The sequence below is a fragment of the Choristoneura fumiferana genome, chromosome 8 (genome assembly GCF_025370935.1).
Source record: "Choristoneura fumiferana chromosome 8, NRCan_CFum_1, whole genome shotgun sequence".
In the NCBI taxonomy this organism is placed as follows: Eukaryota; Metazoa; Arthropoda; class Insecta; order Lepidoptera; family Tortricidae; genus Choristoneura; species Choristoneura fumiferana.
The window spans coordinates 18,193,397-18,219,631 of NC_133479.1; the positions used below are offsets into that span (position 1 = coordinate 18,193,397).

Here is a 26,235-nt window from a genome sequence, read left to right on the forward strand (position 1 = left end):
ATCTGTCTTTCTCTTGTTGCAGGTGAAACGCTCAATAATGCTCAAGATGGCAGACGCGTGTGCTGACAGCTCCAAGCAAACCCGATTCCACGAGATGCACGTCCAACGGCACAATAACGTCAGCATCCTTTACGCGGACATTGTCAACTTCACGCCGTTGTCCGAGAGACTCAGCGCGTCCGACTTGGTCAGGACTCTGAACGAGCTGTTCGGACGATTCGATCAAATTGCTCAGGTCAGTCATTACTTTAATGACTAAATAGCACAAATCAAACCAAGCGACAAAAATCTGAAAAAAATCAGAATAATTTGCAAAATAAAATATATTTCGACGCTACTTTAGAGCTCATGAGTATCAAGAAAATTTTCACTGATTGTTTTTTACGACTCTCTATTCGCTAGAATATACTTATGATGAACAATATTATAACAATATATTCACGTATTTCACATATTAATCTTGCTTACAATGTGTACTTATTGAAAAAAAAATGGCAAAAATTTTATGTCTCATCTCATTTAATCATCAAAATAGTTCTAGAATAAAAACCAAAGCTTAGAAAATAACGAAATAATGAGAACCTTATCACCAGGGGTCGGACAAAAAGTGCCGATGACCTCAAACCACTTATAAGATGATTTCAAATAGTATTTTTGATTTTCATAAACATTTATCAACCTCTTTATTAAACGATATGAAATTTATTTTACTCACTGAATTCCATTGATTTATTTACGATTATTTTGTTACTTCATTATTACTACATTGTTACTACATGTCACACGGAAGTTTAAATAAAAACATCATCTTGTGTGCAAGATTACGTCATTTTTACGTCATCCGCACTTTTTGTCCGACCCCTGCTTATCACTTTGCCTTTAGAAAGATGACATCATACTTTTCGCTGTATATGTTACTTATATCAAAACATCAACTAGCTAGACTAACCGCAGGCAAACTTGTGAGACTAACTACGCGGTAGTTTGCAAGGTTTCGGGCTTAACTATAACAAGGAGTGAAGTATCGTTGTTCTAAACTTACCCTCGGACGTCAGTGAAAAGGATTTCTCGCAAACCCCCGAACTGGGTAACACTTTGTATAAACACACGGGTTTAGATGAGAAATAAATAAATTTTTGTTAAATAAATAATTGAGATTGGTTTTTGGAGCCTTTTTGTATTTTTTATTTCAACTCCAAATTTTGTTACTTTTACGGTCATCCCGTAAAATCCATATACACATATCCATATAATTATAGCACGGAATGCTGAGGACCTGGGTTCGATTCCCAGCGCTGGTCTCTTTTTCTGGTTTTTCTGTGCATCTATGTTTCAGTTTGTGTTTTCGATGAAACAATAATTTTTAATACAAGCTTTTTGCTGGCTGTGTTTTTTCGTGGCGGTACTTGCAGTGTCACCCAAGATACATTCCGTACCAAATTTTAATTCGATTAGGTAGGTATATTAACCGTTAAGGAGTTCCGCCCTGCGGAGACAATCCTGGCTAGACCACCAGGATATCACTACCAAATTATTGTATTGTTGCCATATTTACATAGGAAGATATGTTAAATTTTAAGTGAATCCGACCACTGGAAGTGGCTTGGAATATGACATGGAGAAACCTATAAAGGGTTCTCGTAGGACTACAGAGCCCTAGCAATTTTGTCTTTAACGTCTTACAATCGCCAGTGAAATCTTAAAAATATGTGTTTAAAGTACTATTCTGTACATTATAAATTTAACTAATAGTATTGAAGTTTCAAGTACGTAATCTACAGTGTGTTACCAGCAGCTAGGTTTTTAAGGGAGGTTAAAGTAACGCATGTAAAGTAAAGCAAAGTAAATTGACAAGTAAGTACAGCCGACAGATAAGTACTTTGATTATTACTTGTCACTTTACTTTGGGGTACGTTGCTGGCAATTATAATTTTGTTAGAAAGTTAACAAAGTCTGAATTTTAGTTAATTAATTAATCTCAATCCGCACTGGGCCCGCGTGGGAACTACGGCCCAAGCCCTCTCATTCCGAGAGGAGGCCTGTGCCCCGCAGTGGGACGTTAATAGGCTGGGATGATGATGATGATGATGAATTAAATTAATGTCATGTACTTTAACCTCTTTTAAAAGCCTGATTGCCGGTAACGCACTATAATAACACAGTATTTTCTGTTTTTACGATGGTGTGCTATAAACAGGAGAATATACAGTCTATTCACATCACAATTTCCCGTTTTTGCTACCACAAGTGAACATAATTTCTCCTTAATGTTTACATTTTCGCAGTATTCAACATTCCCTTGAGATTTTAAACGCATTTCGCGGCATACCTATTCAGAACGCTTGAACGACTGAAACCCCAGAAGAGTTTAACTAACGGATGTCGCAATCAATTTGTAATTTAAATTTTACTGCGGACATTTCGAACTTTGGAACAAGTGTGATGCACTAAATTTAAATTGAGATTGTTAAGATAAAGTTGCATGTTTTGTTAGGAGTTTGACACTAGATAATCAAACTTGAAGGGTGAGTTGATACTAAAGTTGTTCGGTAATTTGGAAGCCCAAGTTGTTCATGCAGTTTGAGAAGTGTATATATTTGTGGAAACAAATTATACTGCAACTAGAATACATTGAAATAACCTAACCACAAAAATGTCATTTTTTAGACAAGCTTTTTATGCTGACTGTACCTTTTGTTGACTGTACTTGCATTGTCACCCAAACTACATTTGCATACCAAATTTCAAGTCGATGCTATTAACCGTTGAAGAGTTCCGTCCTGCGGAGACAATCCTGGCTGGACTACCATGATGTCATTACTAGATTATTGTATTGTCACGCGATTTACATAAGCATTTCAAATTTCAAGTCAATCTGACTACTGGAAGTTGGTCAAATTTAATTTGCAAGATTTGATTACAGATGGATAGACAGACAGACAGATAACGGGACAAGTGAAACTAAAGAAAAGCTTGTAAAAATGACTTTCTGCCAAGTTCCTTGAGACGATTCTTATTGGCAATGATGGTCTTTCCAAAAACGCTGTTAGTACAGAAAAGTGACTCGTAAAGGCGGTGTATTGTAATAGTACATTACTGCAGAGGCCATGAAGTAAGGGATTGATGGACGAGGTCGGATAAAACGAGTCCAGCAATCCCTGTTCTGGCCGAGGTTTGTATAGTGCTTTTCTCAAACAATGTGAGGAAATATTTCATCCATCCATCCATCCATCCGTCCGTCCGACCGTCCGTCCGTCCGTCCGTTCGTCCGTCCCATCCATCCGTCCATCCATCCGTCCATCCATCCATCCGTCCATCCATCCATCCGTCCGTCCATCCATCCGTCCGTCCATCCATCTGTCCGTCCATCCATCCGTCCGTCCATCCATCCGTCCGTCCATCCATCCGTCCGTCCATCCATCCATCCGTCCGTCCATCCATCATCCGTCCATCCATCCATCCGTCATCCGTCATCCGTCATCCCGTCCATCCATCCATCCGTCCGTCCATCCATCCGTCCGTCCATCCATCTGTCCATCCATCATCCGTCCGTCCGTCCATCCATCCATCCGTCCATCCATCCATCCGTCCGTCCATCCGTCCGTCCGTCCATCCGTCCGTCCGTCCATCCATCCATCCATCCATCCATCCATCCATCCATCCATCCATCCATCCATCCATCCATCCATCCATATATCACATCGCAACGCATCGCATCGCATCGCATCGCAGTATCGCAAATGCTTACAGAGTAGTGGTAGTTGGCTGTTCGTAATTTTTCCTTTGTCAGTTTAATGTTAGAAAGCAAATTTAAAAAGTTAGAGCAGCGGACAATAATGAATTTTCATACATACTTCATGGCCTAGGCCAAGAAGTTATGTAGGGAGGTGGTAGGGAGCCATAAATGAGAAACTTCATGTCTCCATTTCGTGACATTAACGCATACATTTCCGAGCATGTTTGAGAAAATGTTTTTTTTTTGATGAAACATCAGAAATATTTCATCTGGTGAGATAAGGGTCAAGTGTATCAGTTTTATGTAAAAAAGGATCTTTAATTTAACTTCAAAGCTAAGTAAAATATTTTTATTAAATAGCATCTCCACTTTCTTTTGTTCTGTCTGATTATACAGCGTCTTAAGCTGTATAATGCCTTTAAATAATGCTCCACTGAACAACAAGCAGAAGTAAATAAACTTTAAGTTGGAATATAATAGATATTGCGAGCGACCTCAAAATCCAACGACCTGGAAGTATCAAATTGTGAAAACTCATAACGAATAGCTGGCCAAGCGTTAAGGATTTTAATGGAGTAAAAGGAAACAATAGGAGGTATTTACTCGTAAAGTGTGATTCGATGCTTCAGAACTTTGATTTTGTAAATTCCAAGCTTTTACCCAAGATTTCACCGCTTAGAAAAAGTTAAAATCGTTGAAGTTAAAATGAATCTGCGATATATATTTTTACAAGTATGTAAGTAGGTAATTCAAATTTAAGTTGATGTATTGAATCAGGCGGTACTTTGCGGAGGTCCATATCAATGAACTAAAAATTTACAATGACAAATTTAAATTTTTGTTTTGATTCCTTAGTCTGATATCTGGCAGCATGGTTAACGGTGGTATTGCTCTGAAGATGAGCTCTTGTTGAGTTCAAAACGCGTCATTGTAGTGTGTGGTGGTGGTGATAGTTGTTTTTGTGTGTATTTTTATAGTATGGAGGTGGAGGAATTGCATGAAGACACTATATACATGGCTTGCGTAGATGTCATCGTAGCTATCATAAGGTCGCGGGTGAGCAAAGTAATTGGCATTGGTCTCAAAAAACAATGTTGATTTTCACATTTTTTTTCATAAAATAGGCGAATTTAAGACACCTATTTGAAGGATTTTGGTTTTAATTGGGTTTCAAATTTTTTCTCCTATTTATTATATTATAACTGTTACCAGAATAATAGCTAACCATATAGTTGCAATGGCGTTAAAAAATACATTTATCTTTGCCTGTCACCTGTCACTGTCATTGTTAGGATTAGGAGGTTTAGATACATAACGTTTATTTTATTTACGATGAAGTTCAAACCACGGTCAAACGTTATTTTGCAAATATACACACGATCATTTAGTATTTTTTTTACAAAATGTTTATAAAATGATTAATAATCCTATTCATCGAAATAGTTTTGGAATTAGACCACATTGTAAAAAAGTGATCAATGCCAATTGTTTCAGGTCTTTAAGTAAAACCTGTCTTTATTCAATTTAGGCTAAACATAAATAATACTTAAGTACTCTAAAGCCGTAGTAGCCCAATGGTTTGACCTATGTCCTGTCAAGCTGATATAATGTGTGGTCCACACAGTTTTCTTAGGTTCTCTGAAGCGGTGAAATAAAACTATAGACTGAGTTGCTCTGAAAAGAGTGGGGTTTTATTATTCACTAATACTTAACACATATCTAAGTTTAAAGAACTAAGTAACTAAATAACAATTCTTACCTGAAAAGAGAAACACATTAAAGCTAATATTCCACCAATTATGTTGTATTTTCACTTCAAGTACAGTCAACGTCATAAATTTCTGTACCTTGTCACTTTCAGTCGTTACACAATTTCGTTTGCATTTTCAAACATATCGTTAAAGTGACAAGGTACAAAAGTGATAACTTACTTATGACGTTGACTGTACAATTTATAAAACGCTAATAACATTACTTGCACTTTTCCTGACAAGTCTTTCTTCTTCTCGTTTAAAATATAGCTTTTCTGTCCTAATTAATAGGAAAATTTCGCCAGTGTCAAGGTAAACTCTCTTTGGGAGCGACGTTGTACGGTGACTGTAGTTTTTGCAACTTGATAGTAAAATTCCAGAAACCACGTGGAGACAACTTGCGCATTAAAAAATGTCAGACACGAGAGCAATACAGAATTTTGTGACCATTGTTCACAGTTAAGGTTAATCGCCGCATAAAACACTATCAAAATTATACTTCAACTAGCCAAAGAAACAGAAATAGCAAAATTAGATATTGTCTACATCCGCCATGTTCGAATGCTACAAATCGAATCCCCCTGACAAGTCACTATTACGACTATGCATGAGCAATTCTACTGATTAAGATTCAGCATAACATCTGCAACACATGGGTATTGCAGATTGCCTAGGCCTAAGATGGATACCTACGTGCCAGTAATTTCAGTCTTACTCTCCACGCCGAAACGCACACTGCTACGGCAATTAGCAAGCAAGATACAATCCACCTTGCACAAGTCCCACCTGCGACAGATACTGTCATCTGTCATCAACTCTCATACGAGTTTCGCAGCAATAATCAAAATAAATGAAGTGATCATATACCTTCTTCTTCATTTACACACATATAACGAGATGCCGCATAAATTGTATACACCTCAACAATACAGCCAGGCCCAGAAGAAAACTACAAACTCATTGAATAAAACGCGTCACTACATGAAACGGTCTACCCACAATACCACCATTTCCAGTCCACTGAAAATTGGCAATAAATAAAGTTATTTATTGTATTATACAGCTGTGGAACGATAAAGGTGATTTGTGGGCCTAAAATCGCTACTAACCTCAGTCCCCGGCGGCTAATAATGCTTATACTTCTCGATCATCACTTTATTTCTACGCCATTACACCGGTATACGGTTTGGGGTTTCATAATACGACATTAAATATCCTGACGGTAGCTTGTCTCTACATTCTGGTAATCACCCGGAGAGATACGAGACATGTGAAGAGCACATGCAGAAAAGACTTAGGAAAATCCATAGCACCCCCCCTCAGAGTAGTTCAACATAGCACAAGAAACCATACTATACATTTGTACAATAGCCTACCACTACCAAAAGACCTTAAGTCTACAGCATGTATTTTTGATACTACCTCAAACTGTAACCAGAGGAAGATTTAAGTGGTGTGAACCGATATCAAAACAAAATTATTAATTTAAAATTAACTAACAGAGCGTAATAAATTTTTGAAACATTTTCGAGCGGCAATGTAATGCGTACAATAATTTGATAAGAGAGAAACGTTCTGTGACAGCTGTCACGTCAACAAGTGCGACGTTTTGAATACGAACAAAGCAGTATACATTGCGTGCTAATTAATTTTGTAAGGAAAATAATAGGTCATTTTTTTTTACTAAAACATAATAAAATGTGATTATTAGGGCCCTCACTAACAAAAATACACGAAATAATGTAAGCATTTTCAAACACCGCCTCAGAGATTTTCTTTTGAAAATGTGTTATTATGATGTCAGTGAATTCATAGGTAATAATAATTTATAATAAATTAAGTAAACATGTCATCAGATAAAGGCATATTGTTCGACACAATGTAAATTGTTAAGGAAATAAATACTGAATACTGAATATTGGTGTAAATTTTGTAACGGGCTCGAGGGTCAGCAAAGTGATTGTGTTAGTTCATTAAGTAGAGAAAAAGTCAGAAAATCAATAACTTTATGTTCATAGATACTGTGAAGCGCTTGTTTTTTGTTTTTGCTGGCTTTTAAAGCACTTAGAAACCCACAGTGCGGTAGTTTATTTGTCCAAAATCTTTCTCAGTTTCTCTAAAAGTACTTGACATGGCGTGGCTTTAATTACTTTTAATCAGAAACGTTTTACTTTTCATTCGAAATCCTAATAGCAACCCTTCTCAAAGCAACGTTATAATTCCATTTACTTTATTGCATGGATTAAATCAGGACCGACTAATTCTCTGAAATGCAAACCTTATTCAAGCTACGGTACGGTTTGTTTTTTTCTGAAACAGTTACCCGATACAGCTTGAAACAAAGGGATGCATTTATTTCCTCGATTCAATTTAAATTCAATTCCGTTAAGTATTAAAGCGAATGAGTTGTATTTTATGTCGTTGTCCTTACGCCTAATTACATTTGTAATTTTTTTAACTTAGAGATATCTTAGAATACGGATTCAAAGGTGTTAAACTGGGGGTTAACTGTAATAGAAACAATCAATTTAAAATATTCCGAATTTTAACTGAGTTCTGAAACTAAACGCAAAAAAGATGACTGTAAATGGATATTTTAACATCGCGATATTATACCTAATAATAGTAACAAAAGAGTTTTTTTATTTACGCATTGAACCCTAAATTGTTTTGAATATTGCAATTAAAAATACTTAATTGCACTAAAAATATTATAATTAAATACAAACAATGCAATACTCGCATAAAAACAGTTAGTCGTTTCTCTGTTTGTTTGTTGTACATTGCTGGTGCAATTAACTTGATTAGGAAACAAAACGTGATTGCAATTGCGAATTTCTTCAGTCTCAAAGTTGAAGTCATTACGGCGCTAGAAATAGAAACTTGGAAATTCCTCAAAAATGGCACTTCTAATTTCAACTTAAAACATTTTCAATTTAAAACAGATTAACATCCACTTAAACTGTATTTTCTTTTGATATCTCCTTGAGTTCGCTATCTTCGGCTTCTATCACAATTTTCTATTTAACTTTCCAAGTGGCTAACTCCGTATTATGATCCCCATCAATCAAATACTCTCCCCCCTTTCATACTTGACTTGGGTTGACATTTAACTTGCCTTTACATAAAAAATGGATGGGATCAAGACTGGTTTCTTTGTTTGTAAAAGCAAGCTACATAGAACGTTGCAATGAACTATGGCATGGCAACATGGCAATGATGGTCTTCCCGAAAGCGCTGGTAGTTTAAAAAATGACGTGTATTGAGTTTGAATTTGAAAAAGTAGTTGTTCATTTAGAGTTCAACATATGGACCTCCGCAAAGTAACGCCTGATTCAATAAATTATACACGTCTGGCCTGTAACATGAGCAAAAATAATTAAAACATAAATCATTCTCGTCAAACTGAACAACATTAGTTCAGCGTCAGCGACTTTTAAAAATAATTAGTTTTCTGAATTTTTATTACACTTAAGTTTATTCGAAGAAGCAATGTAAAGCAAAATTCTTGATGTTTGTAGCGTATCAGGTGACGTCAGTTGTGTTATAGGATTGCGTAGGTACATTGATAACAGTATTTAATTTGTATGAAAAAAGGAAAATTCATATACTCCATTATTTTTAAAAGTCGCTGAACTGATTTTGTTCAGTTTGACGAGGACGATCTACGTCTTAATTTTTTGCTCGTATTACAGGCCACACCCGTTATCTGTGGTAACATAGGTACGTTGCGCGGCTGCTAAGCAATGAGATGAGGGCAAAAAAACAGGAAAAATATCGCTAGATCGCGTTAGTATCGTGAAGTTTTTTGACGTTACGGCCTTGCTTGCAATTGGCTACCTAATAACTAAATGAGAGAGAATGAAATTGGCTCATTTACTTAGTTATTAGGCAAGCAAGACCGTAACGTCAAAAAACCTCACGACACTAACGCCATCCAGCAAATTTCGCCTGTCTTTTAGCCCTTATTCAATGGAGGGTGGGAAGTTCCCAATCTACACTAAGCCCGTGTGGGAACTACGGCCCAAACTCTCTCATTCTGAGAGGAGCCTGTGCCCAGCAGTGGGACGTTTATAGTCTGGGATGATGGATGATGAGTTTAAAGATATCTTGTAGATTTACTAAGGTTAAGAGTATGTTTGTTCCAACAACTAAGCTCTATTTTATTGAACTTATCGAAGATCTATCTAACATTATCGCACGACAATGATCCATCATCTTGACAAGTTCGCTTCTAACTGATCTTTTTAAAGTATTTTTTTTTATACTAGGTATTTTACAAGTTATTATTTTTAAATTCGAGTGAAGCTCCGTCGACCAGCGTCTCTCGAAGTGTTTTCATGTAAAACGTAATCTGCATAAATACATATTATACAATTATGTCCCACAATTTACATGTACCTATGGATTTGGTTTGTTAGTCTAACATCTGGTAGCATGGTGTAGGTACGGTTGTGTTGCTCTGAAGATGAGCTCCAGTTGAGTTTGAAACGCGTCAGTGTAGTGTGATGGTGGTGATCGATGGGTTTGTGTGATTTGTGTGTGTTCATACGGTGTGGAGGTGGAGAAACTGCATGAACACGCATATCTTGCATAAACTTAGCTATCATAAGGTTGCGGGTGAGCAAATAAATTCCTTTAGTTCATTCCTCTAAATCGTTGGAGCCGTTTTCGAGTTTTCTGATATAAATAAATAAGGGGCTATTTCACCATCCATTGATTAGTGTTAACTGACGGTTAAATGTGATGCCGTCTCTATTTGTTTTGTTCGAATAAACGGAGACGGCATCACATTTAACCGTCAGCTAACACTAATCAATGGATGGTGAAACAGCTCCTAAATGTACAAAATTGCTCATCATGCCAACAAAAGAATGAAGTCTTATTCCAATACAAAAGCACGTAAACGCCATAAGTTTTGATTAAATCATATTTCAGTATCGCTGCTTTCTCAGATCTTCATAATTCCCGGTTGGTATTCTAAGAGCTTCATAACGTCAGAGGGTATAAAATCTGAAAGCTTCGGGGTTAACGTAATATGTGAACTCTGGTTGGGAAGTTAGGAATTTATATGGCGGGCCAGCTTTGTGTGGAAGCGATGATAGTTGTGATTTAGTGGTCTATTATCTTATATTATTTCTTTTGTTATAAATTGAAAATACAAACTGAAATATAGATGCACAGAAAAACCAGAAAAATAGACCAGCACTGGGAATCGGACCAGGTCCTCGGTATTCCGTACCGCGTGCTATACCGCTACACCACTGCTGGTCAATTTTCTCACCACCACCAATTCCCACAATTTTTGACCAGCAGTGGTGTAGCGGTATAGCACGCGGTACGGAATACCGAGGACCTGGGTTCGATTCCCAGTGCTGGTCTTATTTTTCTGGTTTTTCTGTGCATCTATATTTCAGTTTGTATTTTCAATTTAGGTTTTACGGGATGACCGTAAAAGTAAAAATTTGGAATTGAAATAAAAATACAAAAAGATTTCAAAAAACCAATCTTCTTTTGTTATAATTAGCAGAATTATTAAATAAGTTTTTGGTAAAAAAAACATTTTTAATACGAACTTTTTTGCTGACTGTACTTTTTGTTGACTGCACTTGTATTGTCACCCAAACTAAATTATTTTGCATACCAAATTTCAAGTCGATGCCATTAATCGTTGAAGAGTTCCGTCCTGTGAAGACGAGCCTGGCCGGACTATCAGGAAATCACTACCAGATTATTGTATTGTCACGCAATTTACATAAGTGTAGGTACCAAATTTAATGTCAGTCCAACTACTGGAAGTTGGTCGAATTTAACTTGCAAGATTTGATTACAGACAGACAGATACAACGGGACAGGTGAAACTAAAAAGTAAAAGCTTGTAAAAAAGAAGAAAAAATCCGGAACTCGAATCCACATCTCTGTGGCTTAAATTTGTTGAGAGTGAGATTGTGCAGTTGGTAGCACCTGAGCGCATATAGACACGGGATGCGGGTTCGAATCTCTTTGGGAACCCATTTTTTTATTCGTTTTTAAAAAAAACTTCGTGGTTGTTGAAGGTTTTGTCTAATAGTGCTTTTCAAATAACTTACGACAAAAAAAACGACAATATAGATTAATGACTGTAAAAGCCAAGACTTTGTCTTTTGTTTGACCCGCCGACGCAAAAAGAGGGATGTTCTGATTTTATCTCCATTATCTGTCTGTCTGTGGCATCGTAGCTCTCAAACGGATGGACCGATTTCGATGCAGCTTTTTACATGACGAGTTTCCTTTCCACCGTAAAGCTGTTTGGTAAAAATCGGTCCAGCAATTTTTGAGTTAATGGACTTTGAAATGACAACGTCGAAGATTATTCAACTTTTATAAGTTAGTTATTATGATCTGAGATAAATAAAATCTCCGACATTCTATTAACAATCACATTTCTATCGGAGCTACTGATGCTTTGTCGTCTTTCAGTTATTTCAAATCAAAAATGCATTATTGGAGACCAGGATCCATAGTTTGTTTGTAATAATATACAAGTCTTATTTTTTAAGGGTTAGTATTATATATATTAACATATCAAATCAAACATAATCATTCAATATGCAAACTCAAACAATTCCAATAAATTAAAGAATTTTTACTTCTTTGTTAGTGTATGAACTTAATAAAAATACATAAATGGTTTAAATATAAAATAAAAGAAAAACATCCTATTTCTGACCTACATTCCCCTCTGTCACTAAAATCGATGTCCATTAAGGTCACCGTCCACTAGAACCAATCTTCATTGACACCCTCACGTGCATCCAGCGCACATCCAAACCCATTAGCGTTGACCTTTATATTAATTAAAAATCGATTCGTTTAAACGACTAACGACTTCTAATTTATAAACACATACTTACATTTTAAACAAGAAGATAATTCCTTTATACTTGTGACTTGCTTGTTTGTTCTATTATCATTTATTTATTTCACACAAATCAATTAAAAAAATACATGAAAACACACATGAGAATCGAGCGTATCGAGTTTTATCGAAAATACAAACTGAAACATAGATGCATAGAAAAACCAGAAAAATAGACCAGCGCTGGGAATCGAACCCAAGTCCTCAGCATTCCGTGCCGCGTGCTATAGCACCAGTGGTGGTGGTAGCACTGGTCCAGTGGTGGTGTAGCGGTATACTGGTCCAGTGGTGGTATAGCGGTATAGCACGCGGCTCGGAATGCCAATTACCTAAGTTCGATTCCCAGCGCTGGTCTATTTTTCTGGTTTTTCTGTGTATCTATGTTTCAGTTTATATTTTCGATATGGTCTTTACGGGATGACCGTAAAAGTAACAAAATTTGGAGTTGAAATAAAAATTCAAAAAGACGCCAAAACCAATCGTATCGAGTTTTGTTTCAAACATTATTTTTTTATAGTGAAATTTTCCTCTTACCGTGTGACTTGTTAACAGGAGAACCAGTGCATGCGCATCAAGATACTAGGGGACTGCTACTACTGCGTATCAGGTCTGCCGGTGTCACGTCCCAACCATGCCTACAACTGCGTCAATATGGGCCTACAAATGATTGACGCTATAAGGTAATAACTTAAAAATCATTATCATCCAAACTTTTATGTCAACGCAAGCCTTTAGTTAAGTATATACTTTAAAAAAAGGTTTAGTTTGAGTTTCCCTAGAAACTTAAGATATGAAGATAACTTTGACAGTACAATTAATAAAAACTTTGTATGTATGTCAAAACTGACTGCGTACATTTTCCTTATAGGAGCGCTCTGCTAACACGGGACCTATTTATGACTTTGTACGGAACCGCAGGCATGTTAATCCGACTCGCACTTGACCGTTTTTTAGTATAACTTTAAAAATGGTTCCGCACTACATCCGATTCTAATTCGATCCAAATCCGTAAAACTATGGTCCGGAGTGGTCATAGACTGTACGATAGTTTGCGCACTAGATCCAATTCTAGTTCTATGACTACTCCCGCGCCACAGTTTAACGGATTTAGCTTGGATTCGGATCGGATTGGATTCGGATCGCCGTAGTGTGAAACCGCTCTAACACGTTCCTTTATCTAGATTCGTCCGCGAAGCGACCGGCTTCAACGTGGACATGCGCATTGGCATCCATACCGGCAACGTGCTATGCGGCGTGCTGGGGCTGCGCAAGTGGCAGTTTGACGTATGGAGTGATGACGTCACGCTCGCCAACCACATGGAATCTGGTGGCATAGCCGGGTGAGTTTAATAGTAGTTTAGTGCCCATTTCTCAAAGGGTCGGCAACGCATCCCTACCTCAACCTTTGGTACGTTAGTGTAGGTAATTTTTGGTATTAAAAAAGAAAGGTGAAATTTAGACTCTAATTAGGTTTTTCAGGTTTCAAATTACATTGGGGGGCCCATAATAGATTCGAAGAAAATTGAACTCTAGTAACGTAAGCATTATGTAAGGTACATTACTTTGGGGGCGTGGCCTGGACGGATCCGTCACACGGCAGACGAAAGGTTAAAACTAATGTTATTGATGTCCTTGGGCGGTGGTGGTGATTGTTTTCCATCAGATGACCCGCTTCCGGGTTTTCCCCCTATCATATTAAAAAAAAACATAGGTTAGGTGTTCTATGTTCAACGTAAATAAAGACAATGGTGTCATCATCATCATCGGCCTATCTTAGTCCACTGCTGGACATAGGCCTCTCCAGTCGCACGCCACTGAGCACGATCCTCGGCCACTGAAGCACTGAAGTGGCAGTGGGCCGGCCATATCAGCCGAAGAACCGATAACCGCTGGGGCAAACGAGTTCTTGAGTGGAGACCGCGAATCGGCAAGCGTGGCGTAGGGCGCCCTCAGACTAGGTGGAGCGATGATCTTCGCAGGTTAGCTGGCAAGAACTGGATGAGACAATGGTGTATTTTCTGGGAATTAACAAAATCCTGGTACCTAGATACTTCAATTAAGTAAACTGCAAGATCTAATGGTATACGCGCGATAAGACGCGGCTAAATAGCAGTTTATATAATTATTTACTATAGAGAACTATAACCTAATAACGCCTCTTTTTGTGAGCGATACTTTAAAAATGTTCCTATTAACTAAAAGCCTTTCGTATGGAATAATTCGATTTTACTAACAGGATGTGTCCAGGGAAAAGCTTTTACGGTATTTTACGGCAATTCACATTGATATAGCTTTTATATTTTGGTACATACAACATACACACACACACACACACACACACCATTGTAGTGTTGCTTTTTTGTATGTTTTTATTTACCTATCCCTATGACATATCACATAACCCACCGCCGTAACAATATGTAGAGAAACGAAGTAGTTATAATGAAAAAAGTTTTCGTTAATAATTCAAATAGGTTATGCGATTCCAAAGTATAAATGATAATGGAGAGACCAATAACGCCAAAGGAATTCGTAACTCTGCCAAATTTCTCTAATTATACATAATTGAATTCTCGCAACCGCTACCTGACACAAAACTCGTAATAATAATGTAGAATAATGTAGATACCAAATTTCGTTAGAAAAAAGATTTAAAAAAACAGCTTTTGCAGCTAAAAGCAGCTAGTTTGCAGGTGGTAGGACCTTGTGCAAGGTCCGCCCGGATTGCTACCACCATCTTGCTCGCTAATCCTGCCGTGAAGCAGCAGTGCTTGCACTGTTGTGCTTCGGCGTGGAGAGTAAGACAGCCGGTGAAATTACTGGCACAAGGTATCCCATCTTAGGCCTCTAGGTTGGTAACGCATCTGCAATCCCCCTGGTGTTGCAGGTGTCTATGGGCGGTGGTGATCTCTTACCATCAGGAGACCCACTTGCTCGTTTGCCATCCAGTCGAATAAAAAAAAGAAATAAAAAAAGCTAATTACCTAGAATTATTGAAAGAAAAAAGTAAGTATACAAATATAGTTAGAATGAGTTTTCGTACAAAAATACTTTAAGTAACTACCTAAGTTAAGGGTTTTAGACCCAGGACGCATTGTGAATTAACATTAGCAGTTTTAGCATATCGTCTCTGTCTCCAGCGATATTCTAAAGAGAGATAGTACGATAACCCCACTCGCATTGAATCGCACATTTAAGCATTAAAAGAAAAAAAACTTAGCTTTGTATGGCAACCGGACAGTGCTAACGTCTTTGTTAACTTATTAAAATTTATGTATTTGGTTCGCGTCGGTTGACTCCGAAGTTCAAAAGTTTTGACAATAAGTTGAATAAGTTGACCATGGGCTGGTGAATGATCGTAATGTTTAAAAGCATCCGAATACTGTAAAAGAGAATCGTTAAAAATGAATTTTGGCAAGAATTTTCATTCGAAACTTGAATTCAAGACTACGTCACATCTAGTAGGAGAGCTGGCTACAATACGGTATTTGACTATTTTGTATATGATTTATAAATAAAAAAATCACAATGCCTGTTATCGAATAGAGAAACAATTTTTAAGCTACCTTTACAAATAACAAAGTTATAATGGTATGAAATTCAAGATTAGACAGAGAAAGACAAACTGGCATGTGACGTCACACGCCAGTACCGCCATACTTGCTGCATAGAGAAAAACGTTTGAGAAAGAGACAGGTATACAGATTTTTCAAAAAAATCACTATAAATCAATTTTTCAACCGATTTAAATTTTCTCTTCGCTAAACACTATCTGTATATCTATATTTTCAAAGTAATATTAAGATATGGCAAATTAAGGAGTTGTCAAATACCGTATTTTTGGGTAGGTATTTGATGTAAGCTGAAAACTTGCCCAATACCTCTCCTAATTATACCCCAACACGGAACTGCAGACCTGGCTGGTAAGTAGCAGGGCTAAATCAACCCCTAAATTTTTAATAAAAAAAATAAGTCAGACGATTTAGTCGGGAAGGGATTGCCAGGCGCGTGAAAAAATATTTTGCAAAAAAAATTAAAAATGTATTTGAGGCAACTTGAAATTTGGGGGTTATTTATAACTAAAAAATAATATTTTAAAAAGACATCATTTTGGTGGGACTTTCCACGGCAAGTTTTTAACCGTTTTCGATTTAGGTTTCTAAATATAGCTGCTGAATTTAATCAGAGTGTATTCTTATCCCTTAAGCTGTATACGAAATTGAGACGCTTGTTTCTAATTTTTTATTGCTTTTAGTTTTTAACGTTGTGTTTCGTTTCAGTCGGGTGCACATAACGAAAGCCACCCAGCTGCAGCTCGGCGGGAGGTTCGAGGTGGAGCCGGGTGACGGAGCCTCCCGGGAGGGGTACTTGGCTGACCACAAGGTGGAGACGTACCTTATTATACCTCCCAAGGTAAGACTTTAATTATAATAAAGTAGCTTTAGCCCACGTTTGACATCTACACATGAGAAACATTTACTATAATAATACCTAGTTAGTAATGAAAATTCATGTGTGAAATTACATTGAAATTTACCACGAGCTTTACGAGGAAGGAAAGGAAAACATCGTGAAAAAACCTGCAATGCAATTCAATAGTGTGTGTGAAGTTCCCAATCCGCACTGAGCCCGCGTGGGAATTACGACCATAATGTTTCAAAATGAATAAAAAAAATCGAAATAGGTATGAAAAACGATAATTGTATGGAGTATAAAGGGAAACAGAATATTATTTGTTGCAATAGTGTACGTCGTAAGGTGTTAAATAGACGGTAATACAATAGCAATGGGGTATATTTTAAAGGAAGCTTTATAAAGATAAATAGAGCAAAATGACTCAATAATGTTTTTAACACAATACAAAAAATCTTTTTTTTTACGATAAGTACCTGGTTTTTTTTTTAAAAACTTCAGTTCATTCCTATTTTGCACCTAAGTTTTTTCTAATAGTGAACGACGTTGTCTTAATTATTTTCCAACGTTAATTAATTCATTGCCTGAAAATACATCAGCAAGATACAAACCATCGTAAACTCCAGGTATGACTATAAAATCAAAGATAAAACCCACTGTCTCAAACATAAAATCATTCATACATAACCATACCATCCATACACGTCAATCTGTATTCACACGCACAATTCCAAACTTCTCCGCTCGCAAGCTAAAGCCTCTCCCAGTTCCAATAAACGCGTAACCTTATTTTAGATCCTCGAATATCCAAATACGTCGAGCTATCTGTGCCTGCATCGAACCAAATTAAGGCTGATAACCCTCCAGTAATCCAATCTTAAGATCAAAGCGTTCGATACTGGATTGTCTTAATTGTAGCAAGTTGGAAGGGTTAGGTTCGGCGTATCCTGGGGCTGGTCTTATAGTCCGCAGTTGGAAATTCGAACTTCGTATCGTGTCGTCACGTTCACGCTAATAGTATTTGATGGAAAAGGGAGAAGGACGGTATAATGCAAACTTGAAATTTGGAATGTGGGACCTTTGTTACTTGATTGTCTTTGAAACGATATTGGTTATGATACGCCATAGAAGAGGCGCGCCGCGGAGGCGATAAGAATCCGAGCAAACATAGTAATGATCATTATAGTACCCGGTGTACTGCCGTTTCGGCAAAATATGTTTCGCCAAATTTCACTTCCCAAAAAACTTATCGCATTCGTTTAGCATATTAACATTTCGCATTTTATTCATTTGGTCAAATTATCATTTGGCATGATTTTACATTATCAAGTTTTATTATGACAAACGTTTAGTAAGCAAACGTTTTCTTTTGGCTAATATTATATTAAAAAAAATGTTGTTCAAAATAACGTTTCGTACACGAACCAACCACAGGAACCAACTGCTACCAGAAAAGTAGGTTAGGTTAGGTTAGAACCACGCCCCCCACAGAAACGAACTGCTATCAGAAAAGTAGGTTAGGTTAGAACTGCGTCCCCCACAGAAACGAACTGCTACCAGAAAAGTAGGTTATTATGCCATGCAATATATTTTGGGAAGAGTGCTTTATGCCAAACGATACATTTGACTAAATAATACTTGGTTATATGAAACATGACTAAGTAATTATTTTCGAAACACTGTATAGTTGCAATAAGCTGTTTTAGCAAATGATTTTTTGCCAAATGATATTTTGAGTAAAATGTTTTGGGATGTGATACTTTGGGAAAAGTTTTTTGCCCATACATTAGTAATCCATAGTGCCTCGCCACTAAGAAATCAATCCTGACACATTGCACAACTATGAAGTTCCTGATTATTGTTATTGTCAATCAAAAAATGCTAAACTGTACTCTGTCGCACGCAACAAGTAACCATTGTATTTTGTCTGTGATCCATATTGTTAATATTCAGAAACTTCATAGTTTTGCAATGTGTCAGGATTTACTTCATAACGGCCGTTGAATATATAGTGATACAATGCGTGCTTATTTTATCTTAAAGGAAAAGAAAGATCGTATTTGTGTAACACAGTATGAAAATGTACCTATTTATTTGAACCTTTACGACTTATACCTACCGCAACTCGCACTATACTTCGTTTTTTTTAGAATTAGAAAAAAGGTAAACAATCTTGACGAGTCTTTTTATTGAAAAACGTTTTTACATAAACAGTTACTATTACATAGTATTAAAAGCATGTAAAATGATCATATGTCCTTGCTAATTGTTAAGTATTTGTTGTGGCTTATTTTTCAAAAGTGTTTTTCAATAAAAAGACACGTCAAGATCGCTTTCCTTCTTTCTAATGCTAAAAAAACGAAGTATTTATGTTTCTGGCACCGTCTAGGCTGTTTGTCTGGCATTGTATCGTATATGGAATGAAAGCGCTAGACGGTGAAAATTTAATATTTAGGCTATAAGTAAATATTTCAGCAGAATGGGTATAAAATATTGTTGTAGATACGGGGTCTTTGCGTATTCTGTGGGGTATAAAAACAGCTTGAAACATTGTTTTGAAATTATTGCTGAAAGCTTTGCAGAATAATGCCGAGAGTTATAGATATTACAAACGATAGTCTTAAGTACTTATTCAAAAAGTCTTACCTAACCAGTCCTTATTACTTTTTTCATTTTCCATACTCTTTATTAATAAATATGGCCAAATGTACTTAGATTAATTTATCATCCTCGAAGCTTAAAAGATATGGTCAATTCTAGCTGGCCATTTTATGAAATATAATGGTTGCATGAAAATGCTCGGACTCGGACACAGCATAGTCATCAATTCTGAGATCTGGCCACGACTGTTATCTGCATCAAGAGTTATAGTAGCTCAAGACTTTTCATTCTTGAGTGACTTATGTCCAGTAGAGTGATACACACACACACACACACACACACATTACATCGCGGCCTATATACGTCCCACTTCTGGGCACAGGCCTCCTCTCAGAAGGTCAGCAGAAGGATGTATCATAATAAAATTATTTACCGCAAATTTCACTCGGAGATGTACATTCGATCTTTAATAAAATACTTACAGTTTTCACTGAAATGGCATTCACCTTTCCAGAAACCTTCAGGCATGTCAGAGAATGGCCGTCTCTCCGTGTGCACCGTCGATCGCAAAGCCAGCATCGTGTCGTCAATATACAACGACGTGTCGCCGACCAAACCGAGGGACAATATCAGTCCTGTGCCGTCGCAGCACAGCATCGAAGATGCCGCTCCCAGAGTGGTCCGGACCGAGTCCTTGAGGACTACGATTGGGGGTCCTGGAGGTATGATTGCTGTTAAAAATATTAACATTCTCATTATCATATCAACCGTTGAAGGTCCACTGCTGGAAATAGGCCTCCCCTCATTAAGAATCTAATTGAACAAAAATCAGTTATTATGGACTAGTTTACTTAAGTATAGGGTACTGTAATAAGAATAAATTGAAAAAGTCAGAAAAGAAATGCTGAGCTAGAGATCGAACACGGGTCTTCGGCAGTCCGGGCCAGGGGTTTTTTTATAGACTATGCTTCGGCTGCTTAAAATCTGCTGCTTCCTGTATGATACAACTCCATTGGTGCTGCTGACTGACAGAATATGCTAAAACACTCTTTCCCATCTACTTACCAAAGATTGAACTTCAGATAATACGGTTTTCCTATTAGAAACAAAAAGAAAATATACCGTATCTACCTAGAACAAAGTGAAAAAAATCAAGAAAGATAAACCGGGCACGGGAATTGAACCTAGGGGGGCTGCTACAAAATTCGAAAATCGAAGTTCGTAACGTGCTGTCGCTCTCACTCTCGTATTAAATAATATTAGCGTTAGCGGGTCGGCAAGATATGAAATTTGAATTTTGCACTTGATAGTATAGGGCCAGATTCTTACCTCGTCACGCCGTGATGCAATGTGTTTTTGCTATTTTGCCTTTTGCACATTGCCCGGGCTGCGATGACTTCTTATAATTTCACCGGCTGTCTTTTCACTGGTTGTATCTAATTTTCTGAATCCAGCTTTCCAAAACTCAGTTTTTGTTAAGACTTTACAAGACACATTCCTTAATTAGACCTTTCGTTATCCCTTATTTGAAAACAAAATAGAAAGGGCGAGTTTCAATATTAGTTTTAGGTCGTCGAGTTGGAAGCTAGCTGCACAGAATATTACGCTTCAGTAGATAAATAAAATAGATTAACGAGGAAGATAACTTGTTTCAAAGCTAACTACTTGAATCTAGTTTACGAAGTATTTTACTACATAAGCCGGAGACATAAGCTAAGGAACTAACTGAAATTTATTAAAATAGTTTTCTCTTTTACGGTATTATCTTAGAAATCATTATTTTCATTCAGTATCTATGAATAAATATACTTAACATGTTTTTGTAAAAACTTTACTTTCAATGAAAGCTATTTTTGTGGAATGTACTTGCGTTGTCATCCAAATCACATTATTTGTACCAAACAAGTTAAGCCAACCACTAGACGTGCGATATTCAATGTGCAAAATTCAATTTTCCAACAAAAAAAAAATCAATTCAATGAAAAGCTAGTTAAAATTAAACGACGCAAGTTGTGTAAAATACTAAAATTATGAGAGGTTTACTCGAAATCAAATAGATTTTTTTTCTTCACAGATCTTAGCAGACGAGCTTCAGTAAAAGTAGATTGCGCTAAAATAGTAGCGTTTGACAGTCAAGCGACGAGTCCGGGTGAAGGTCTGGGCAATGGAGTAGTACCTGTTAATAATAAGCCTAAAAGCCGAAGTGGGTCTATCATTGGGGCAATTAGCCCTATTATGGGCACAGGTAAGTTACTTTTGTAGCAAACAGACTACTTAATTAAAAAGAATAAAAAACTAAATTGCTTGTATTTACGATTGAAGCCATTTCTTCTAAATAGAAGCTGCCTAAGTTCCTTACTGTCTAATAAGGAAGTGTGTAAAAAAACAAATAGGCTTAAAAAATCCTTAGGGATGTAGTTTTACCAAGTGCAGTTTCTTCATTAAACTTTGCTTTACTTATTTTTATAAGTTTAATTGTTTCTTTGTCTTTCTTTAGAGAATACCTCTGGACTAGAACTATGTTTTGATTTTGACCAAATGGACTTGGTACCGCCAAATCTATTTGCTAGAATGCTAAGTACTGTCTCCACAGAATCGCAGTCGCCAAGTTAGTCTTGGAAACCGACTTGTTCATGATCCTTGTGGTTAACATCTGTTGCTTTTGTTGAGTGGTCCCTTTTTGAAAATTTTGTCATTAGTTTAGTACACCGTTATGTTACAAGCTTCTTTCTTTAATTCAGCATGTAGCCTTTTTAATTCTAAATTTCATTTTCCTCTCCCAAATTCATTTTTGGTCACTTTTTCTCCAAAATACATATTTCGACACTACTTAAAAAAAAACTCTTACTTACCTCAAAATCGATATTTTTTCCGAATGAACTTTATGTACATTATTTTAAAGGTTAATTTTGTTGACGTATTGATTTGATATATGAGATTTTTACAAAGTAGTGACGATTTCTATTTTTGAAAGCATGAAAGTTTATGATCTTGAATTTAATTTTTAGCAATACCGGGTGTGCCGAGTAGATCTCGCCCATCGAGTAAAATGACAAAGTATGTTGAATGCTGGGGAGCCGACAAGCCCTTTGCTAACATCACTGATTCCACACTTGCCAAAAATATTGGTATTTCTGTACGTATAATTTTATATTTAATTTTGTACTAGACCTACAGTTACAAATCGATTGTAGGCATTGTAGAAATAATCTGAAGTCCAAAGAGTGAAACAAATGCTAGTAATAAATTCCTTGAAAATTTTGGAAAACTGTTTTTTAGTGCACCTACGACTGTCAAAGATTATGCCAAATTTAAAATCTTCAATTGTTCCAATAGTAGATTGGGCATTATTTTTGTCTTAGTCTGCCAGACAACCAATCTGTACGTAGTAATTTATAAGTATAGATTTCAAAATGTTTGTTACTTGCTAGCAATTGTAAAGCCTGCTAAATTGCACATTTTGCTATAACTAAAGGCCTGTTAGTATGCTGATTTGGGACCATTTCTTTCTTTTCAGTCTTTTTTTTAACACTTGCCTTTATCTTAAAGTTGACTGAAGCTGTTATTTCACCTTTTCAGAGTCTTGCAATGATAGAACAAAATTTGCTGCCACAACGAACGACATGCTGCGATTGTACTCGTAGGTGAGTTATATTTGCTGTTATTGCACCTATACTATTGTTATTTTTTGGATTAGTCATGTAATTATAAGGTTTACATTAAATCATCCCGAAAATCTAATTAAAATACATTAGTCATGACTGAAGTTTTAATGATAATTACTTGAAATATTAGCTAAGCTGTTGAAACCTGCTGCCAATGTGTGTGAGCCTGGGTTTACCATCTTTGTGTTTTTATGTAAAAAGTTTCATTGTTTAAAAAACTGGTCAAGAGCGTGTCGGACACGCCCGAAATAAGGTTCCGTAGCTATTACAACAAAAAATAAGTAATATTTTTCTAAGGATTTCGTATTTTGTACGGAATATTCCAAGTTTAGGTATATTTTATACCTTAGGCTGCTATTTACTCTTAAACTACTAATAATTCTCAAGAAAACTTAACCGTTATAGTTTTCCTTATAAGTTTGATATACTTACTACCATCCTGAATTTTTTCAAATTTTTCCACCCACCGGTTTAGATTTTAGAGGGGGGGGGGACGCTCGACTTTAATGAAAATTTTCACTTTAAAGTTGAATATTTTGCAAGCAAATCACTGAATCGAAAAATCGTTTTAGCAACCCCCTAACCCCCTGGTTTTAAAAGACCTATTCAACGATACCCCACACTACAAGGTTGGATGAGAAATAAAAACACCCCCACTTTACGTCTATGGGAGGTACACTAAATAAATTTTTTTTTGATTTTTTTATTGTACCATTTTATCGGCATAGTTTACATAATTATATTTAAGTTTAAATATATATTTGTGCAAAATTACAGCTTTCTAGCATTGATAGTCCCTGAGCAAAGCCGCGGACGAACAGACAGACAGACAGACAGACATGGCGAAACTATAAGGGTGCCATTTTGGCTACGGAACCCTAAAAACAGCTCAGTTTTAGCTAAGGGTATTTTAATGTGTATTCCCATTTTCATCTTTAGTAGTAACACGGAGGGTATGAGCCGCGCCACTCTCTGGTTCAAGAGCAGCAGCCAAGAGCGACAATATCGCAACCAGCCCGATGCGCACTTCAAGTACAACGTCGCGTGCGCAGCCGCCCTGTTTTTGCTGCTTGCGCTGATACAGCTACTCACCGTGCGAACGTAAGTCGTCATCGTCGTTATTGGTATTAGATTAATAATTTCTATGATTGGTTCTTTGGAGTCTTTTTGTATTTATATCAACTCCAAATTTGTTACTTTTACGGGTATCCCGTGAAACCATATCGAAAATTGATACCCGTAAAAGTAACAAATTTGGAGTTGATATAAATACAAAAAGACTCCAAAAACCAATCATAATTTGATTGCTTAGTAGCGACGTCTCTTGTCTGGGTGTGCGGTTAGTTCCGAAAGAATGTGACGTCTCTCGATGAGAGCGGAACATAGATGTCGCTAGTGCTGCTGCTTAAGTAGCGTAGTAGAAATAAGCAACCTGAGATATGTATGCATAGAAAAAATTCGTGTCTAGATTCCTGTCCAGCGGTGGTGTAGGGGTTATAGCACGCAGCACGGATTGCTGAGGACCTGGGCTCGATTCCCAGCGCTGGTCTGTTTTTCTCGTTTTACTGTGCATCCATATCACAGTTTTATTTTCGATAATAATTTCTACTTCACTGCTAGATTTGACAGCAATATTAAACAGTATTATTTCATCACCATCGACATCACATATACATGTTATATTCCTCATTTCCTACATGAACTTTTCTTATTTTGCATCTCTGTCGTCATCACCAAAAGCAGTGTCACAACTATCACATCACAATCATTATCTTAAAAAAACATACTGAAGGATGAATCTTTACCAACCAGACCGACCAGATACTGGTCAGATCCATTCTGGCTGCAGCTAAGAACGATCAAAATGCAACCAGCCCCATGGGCACTCTGTCGAGTGCGGCGCTGCGCTGTTATTACTGCAGGCGCTTATACCATGGGGTATACATGGTGCTTGCGTTTTTACAGCTGCTCGCCATGCGGTCCTGAGTCATCATCATCATCATCATCGTCCCTCACATTAGTACCAGCATCATTTAAGATAACTTTATTGAAATTAACAATATTACCATCATAATCATCTTCCCCTAATTTTTGGAATCTGCTCTGTAAAACTTACCATCTTAATTTTTTTTATATTACCTTTCTTTACTTTCAGAGGCATCGTCCTCTACGCATCCTTCGGCCCGACTCTGTTCACACTGATGGTATTCGTATATTTATCATGGTACGACGATCAATTCCGACTGCGACCGCAGTCCAATGTGCCCATAATGACTGATGACATCTATGCTGACAACTGCACTAAGCCTGGTCAGGTGGGTGAATGTCAACAGATATAATGACATTATAAATATAATGTTTTTGGTTAAGCCTGATAAGTCCCGGGTGTGTAATACATAAGTGAAAATCATGAAAGTTTAAAACACTGCGTCTTTGAAATTTAAATTTTAAACTATGCATTTTTAGGTGGTGACTAACAACAGGTATATCAGAATTACAATGTTTCTGGTTTCCGTTCTACTGATTGGTGCGTGCGCAGTCATAAATTTAGTAAGTAATTTTTGCCCATCAGCAAATCTATAAAAATTACAGTAGTTATAAATTAGCGTAATACCAAAGAGATACTGAAGACCACGAACTAAAAAAAAATACTTTGCTCACCCGCGGCCTCTGACTCTGTAGATCACGGTTGAGCAAAGTAGGCATCTAATTGTTTTTCCTTCATTGATATGGACCTCCGCAAAGTTACGCCTGATTCAATAAATTACTGAAGACCATGGCTCCTATAAAAGTACCACTTTTCTCAGTTTCAGCCAGAATTCGTTGAAGAATTAACTGTAGCACCAAGAGCAGCAGCGGCCAACTTTACTGATGTGCGGGTCACGGTCAGCAACCAAACGACGCTGACCGCTGAGAAGGTTTTCGAGTTAGAAGCAGCACCGGTACAATTTCACACGTTGTTTTACACACACTCCCTGTTAATTTAATATTGTGGTTTTCTTTTGCCTTCCATACTGCGGTGATGCAGTCCGGAGTTCGTTGGCGGTAGGGAGCGCTGCTGTTCACTCTCATTTCAGGTCCCTTAGCCACCATTTACGACACTTAAAAATAAAAAAATGTAAAACTGGGCACGGTACGGAGTTCCGACGGCCGTTAATACAATATAACTAT

At 37.0% G+C, this 26,235-nt stretch overlaps 1 protein-coding gene across 4 annotated transcripts in view; it reads left to right on the forward strand.

Moving 5' to 3' along the window:
- Ac76E (adenylate cyclase type 2 Ac76E) overlaps positions 1-26,235 on the forward strand; it is a 200,061-nt gene that overhangs the window by 162,344 nt on the left and 11,482 nt on the right. For all 4 annotated transcript variants that reach the window (XM_074091532.1, XM_074091535.1, XM_074091534.1 and 1 more), the window contains 12 exons: positions 23-235; positions 12,938-13,065; positions 13,567-13,725; positions 16,666-16,798; positions 19,914-20,121; positions 21,474-21,644; positions 22,408-22,535; positions 22,979-23,043; positions 24,004-24,165; positions 25,220-25,379; positions 25,531-25,614; positions 25,872-26,006. In XM_074091532.1, the coding sequence (XP_073947633.1) occupies positions 23-235; positions 12,938-13,065; positions 13,567-13,725; positions 16,666-16,798; positions 19,914-20,121; positions 21,474-21,644; positions 22,408-22,535; positions 22,979-23,043; positions 24,004-24,165; positions 25,220-25,379; positions 25,531-25,614; positions 25,872-26,006 (1,746 nt within the window). The remainder of the gene's footprint in view (positions 1-22; positions 236-12,937; positions 13,066-13,566; positions 13,726-16,665; positions 16,799-19,913; positions 20,122-21,473; positions 21,645-22,407; positions 22,536-22,978; positions 23,044-24,003; positions 24,166-25,219; positions 25,380-25,530; positions 25,615-25,871; positions 26,007-26,235) is intronic.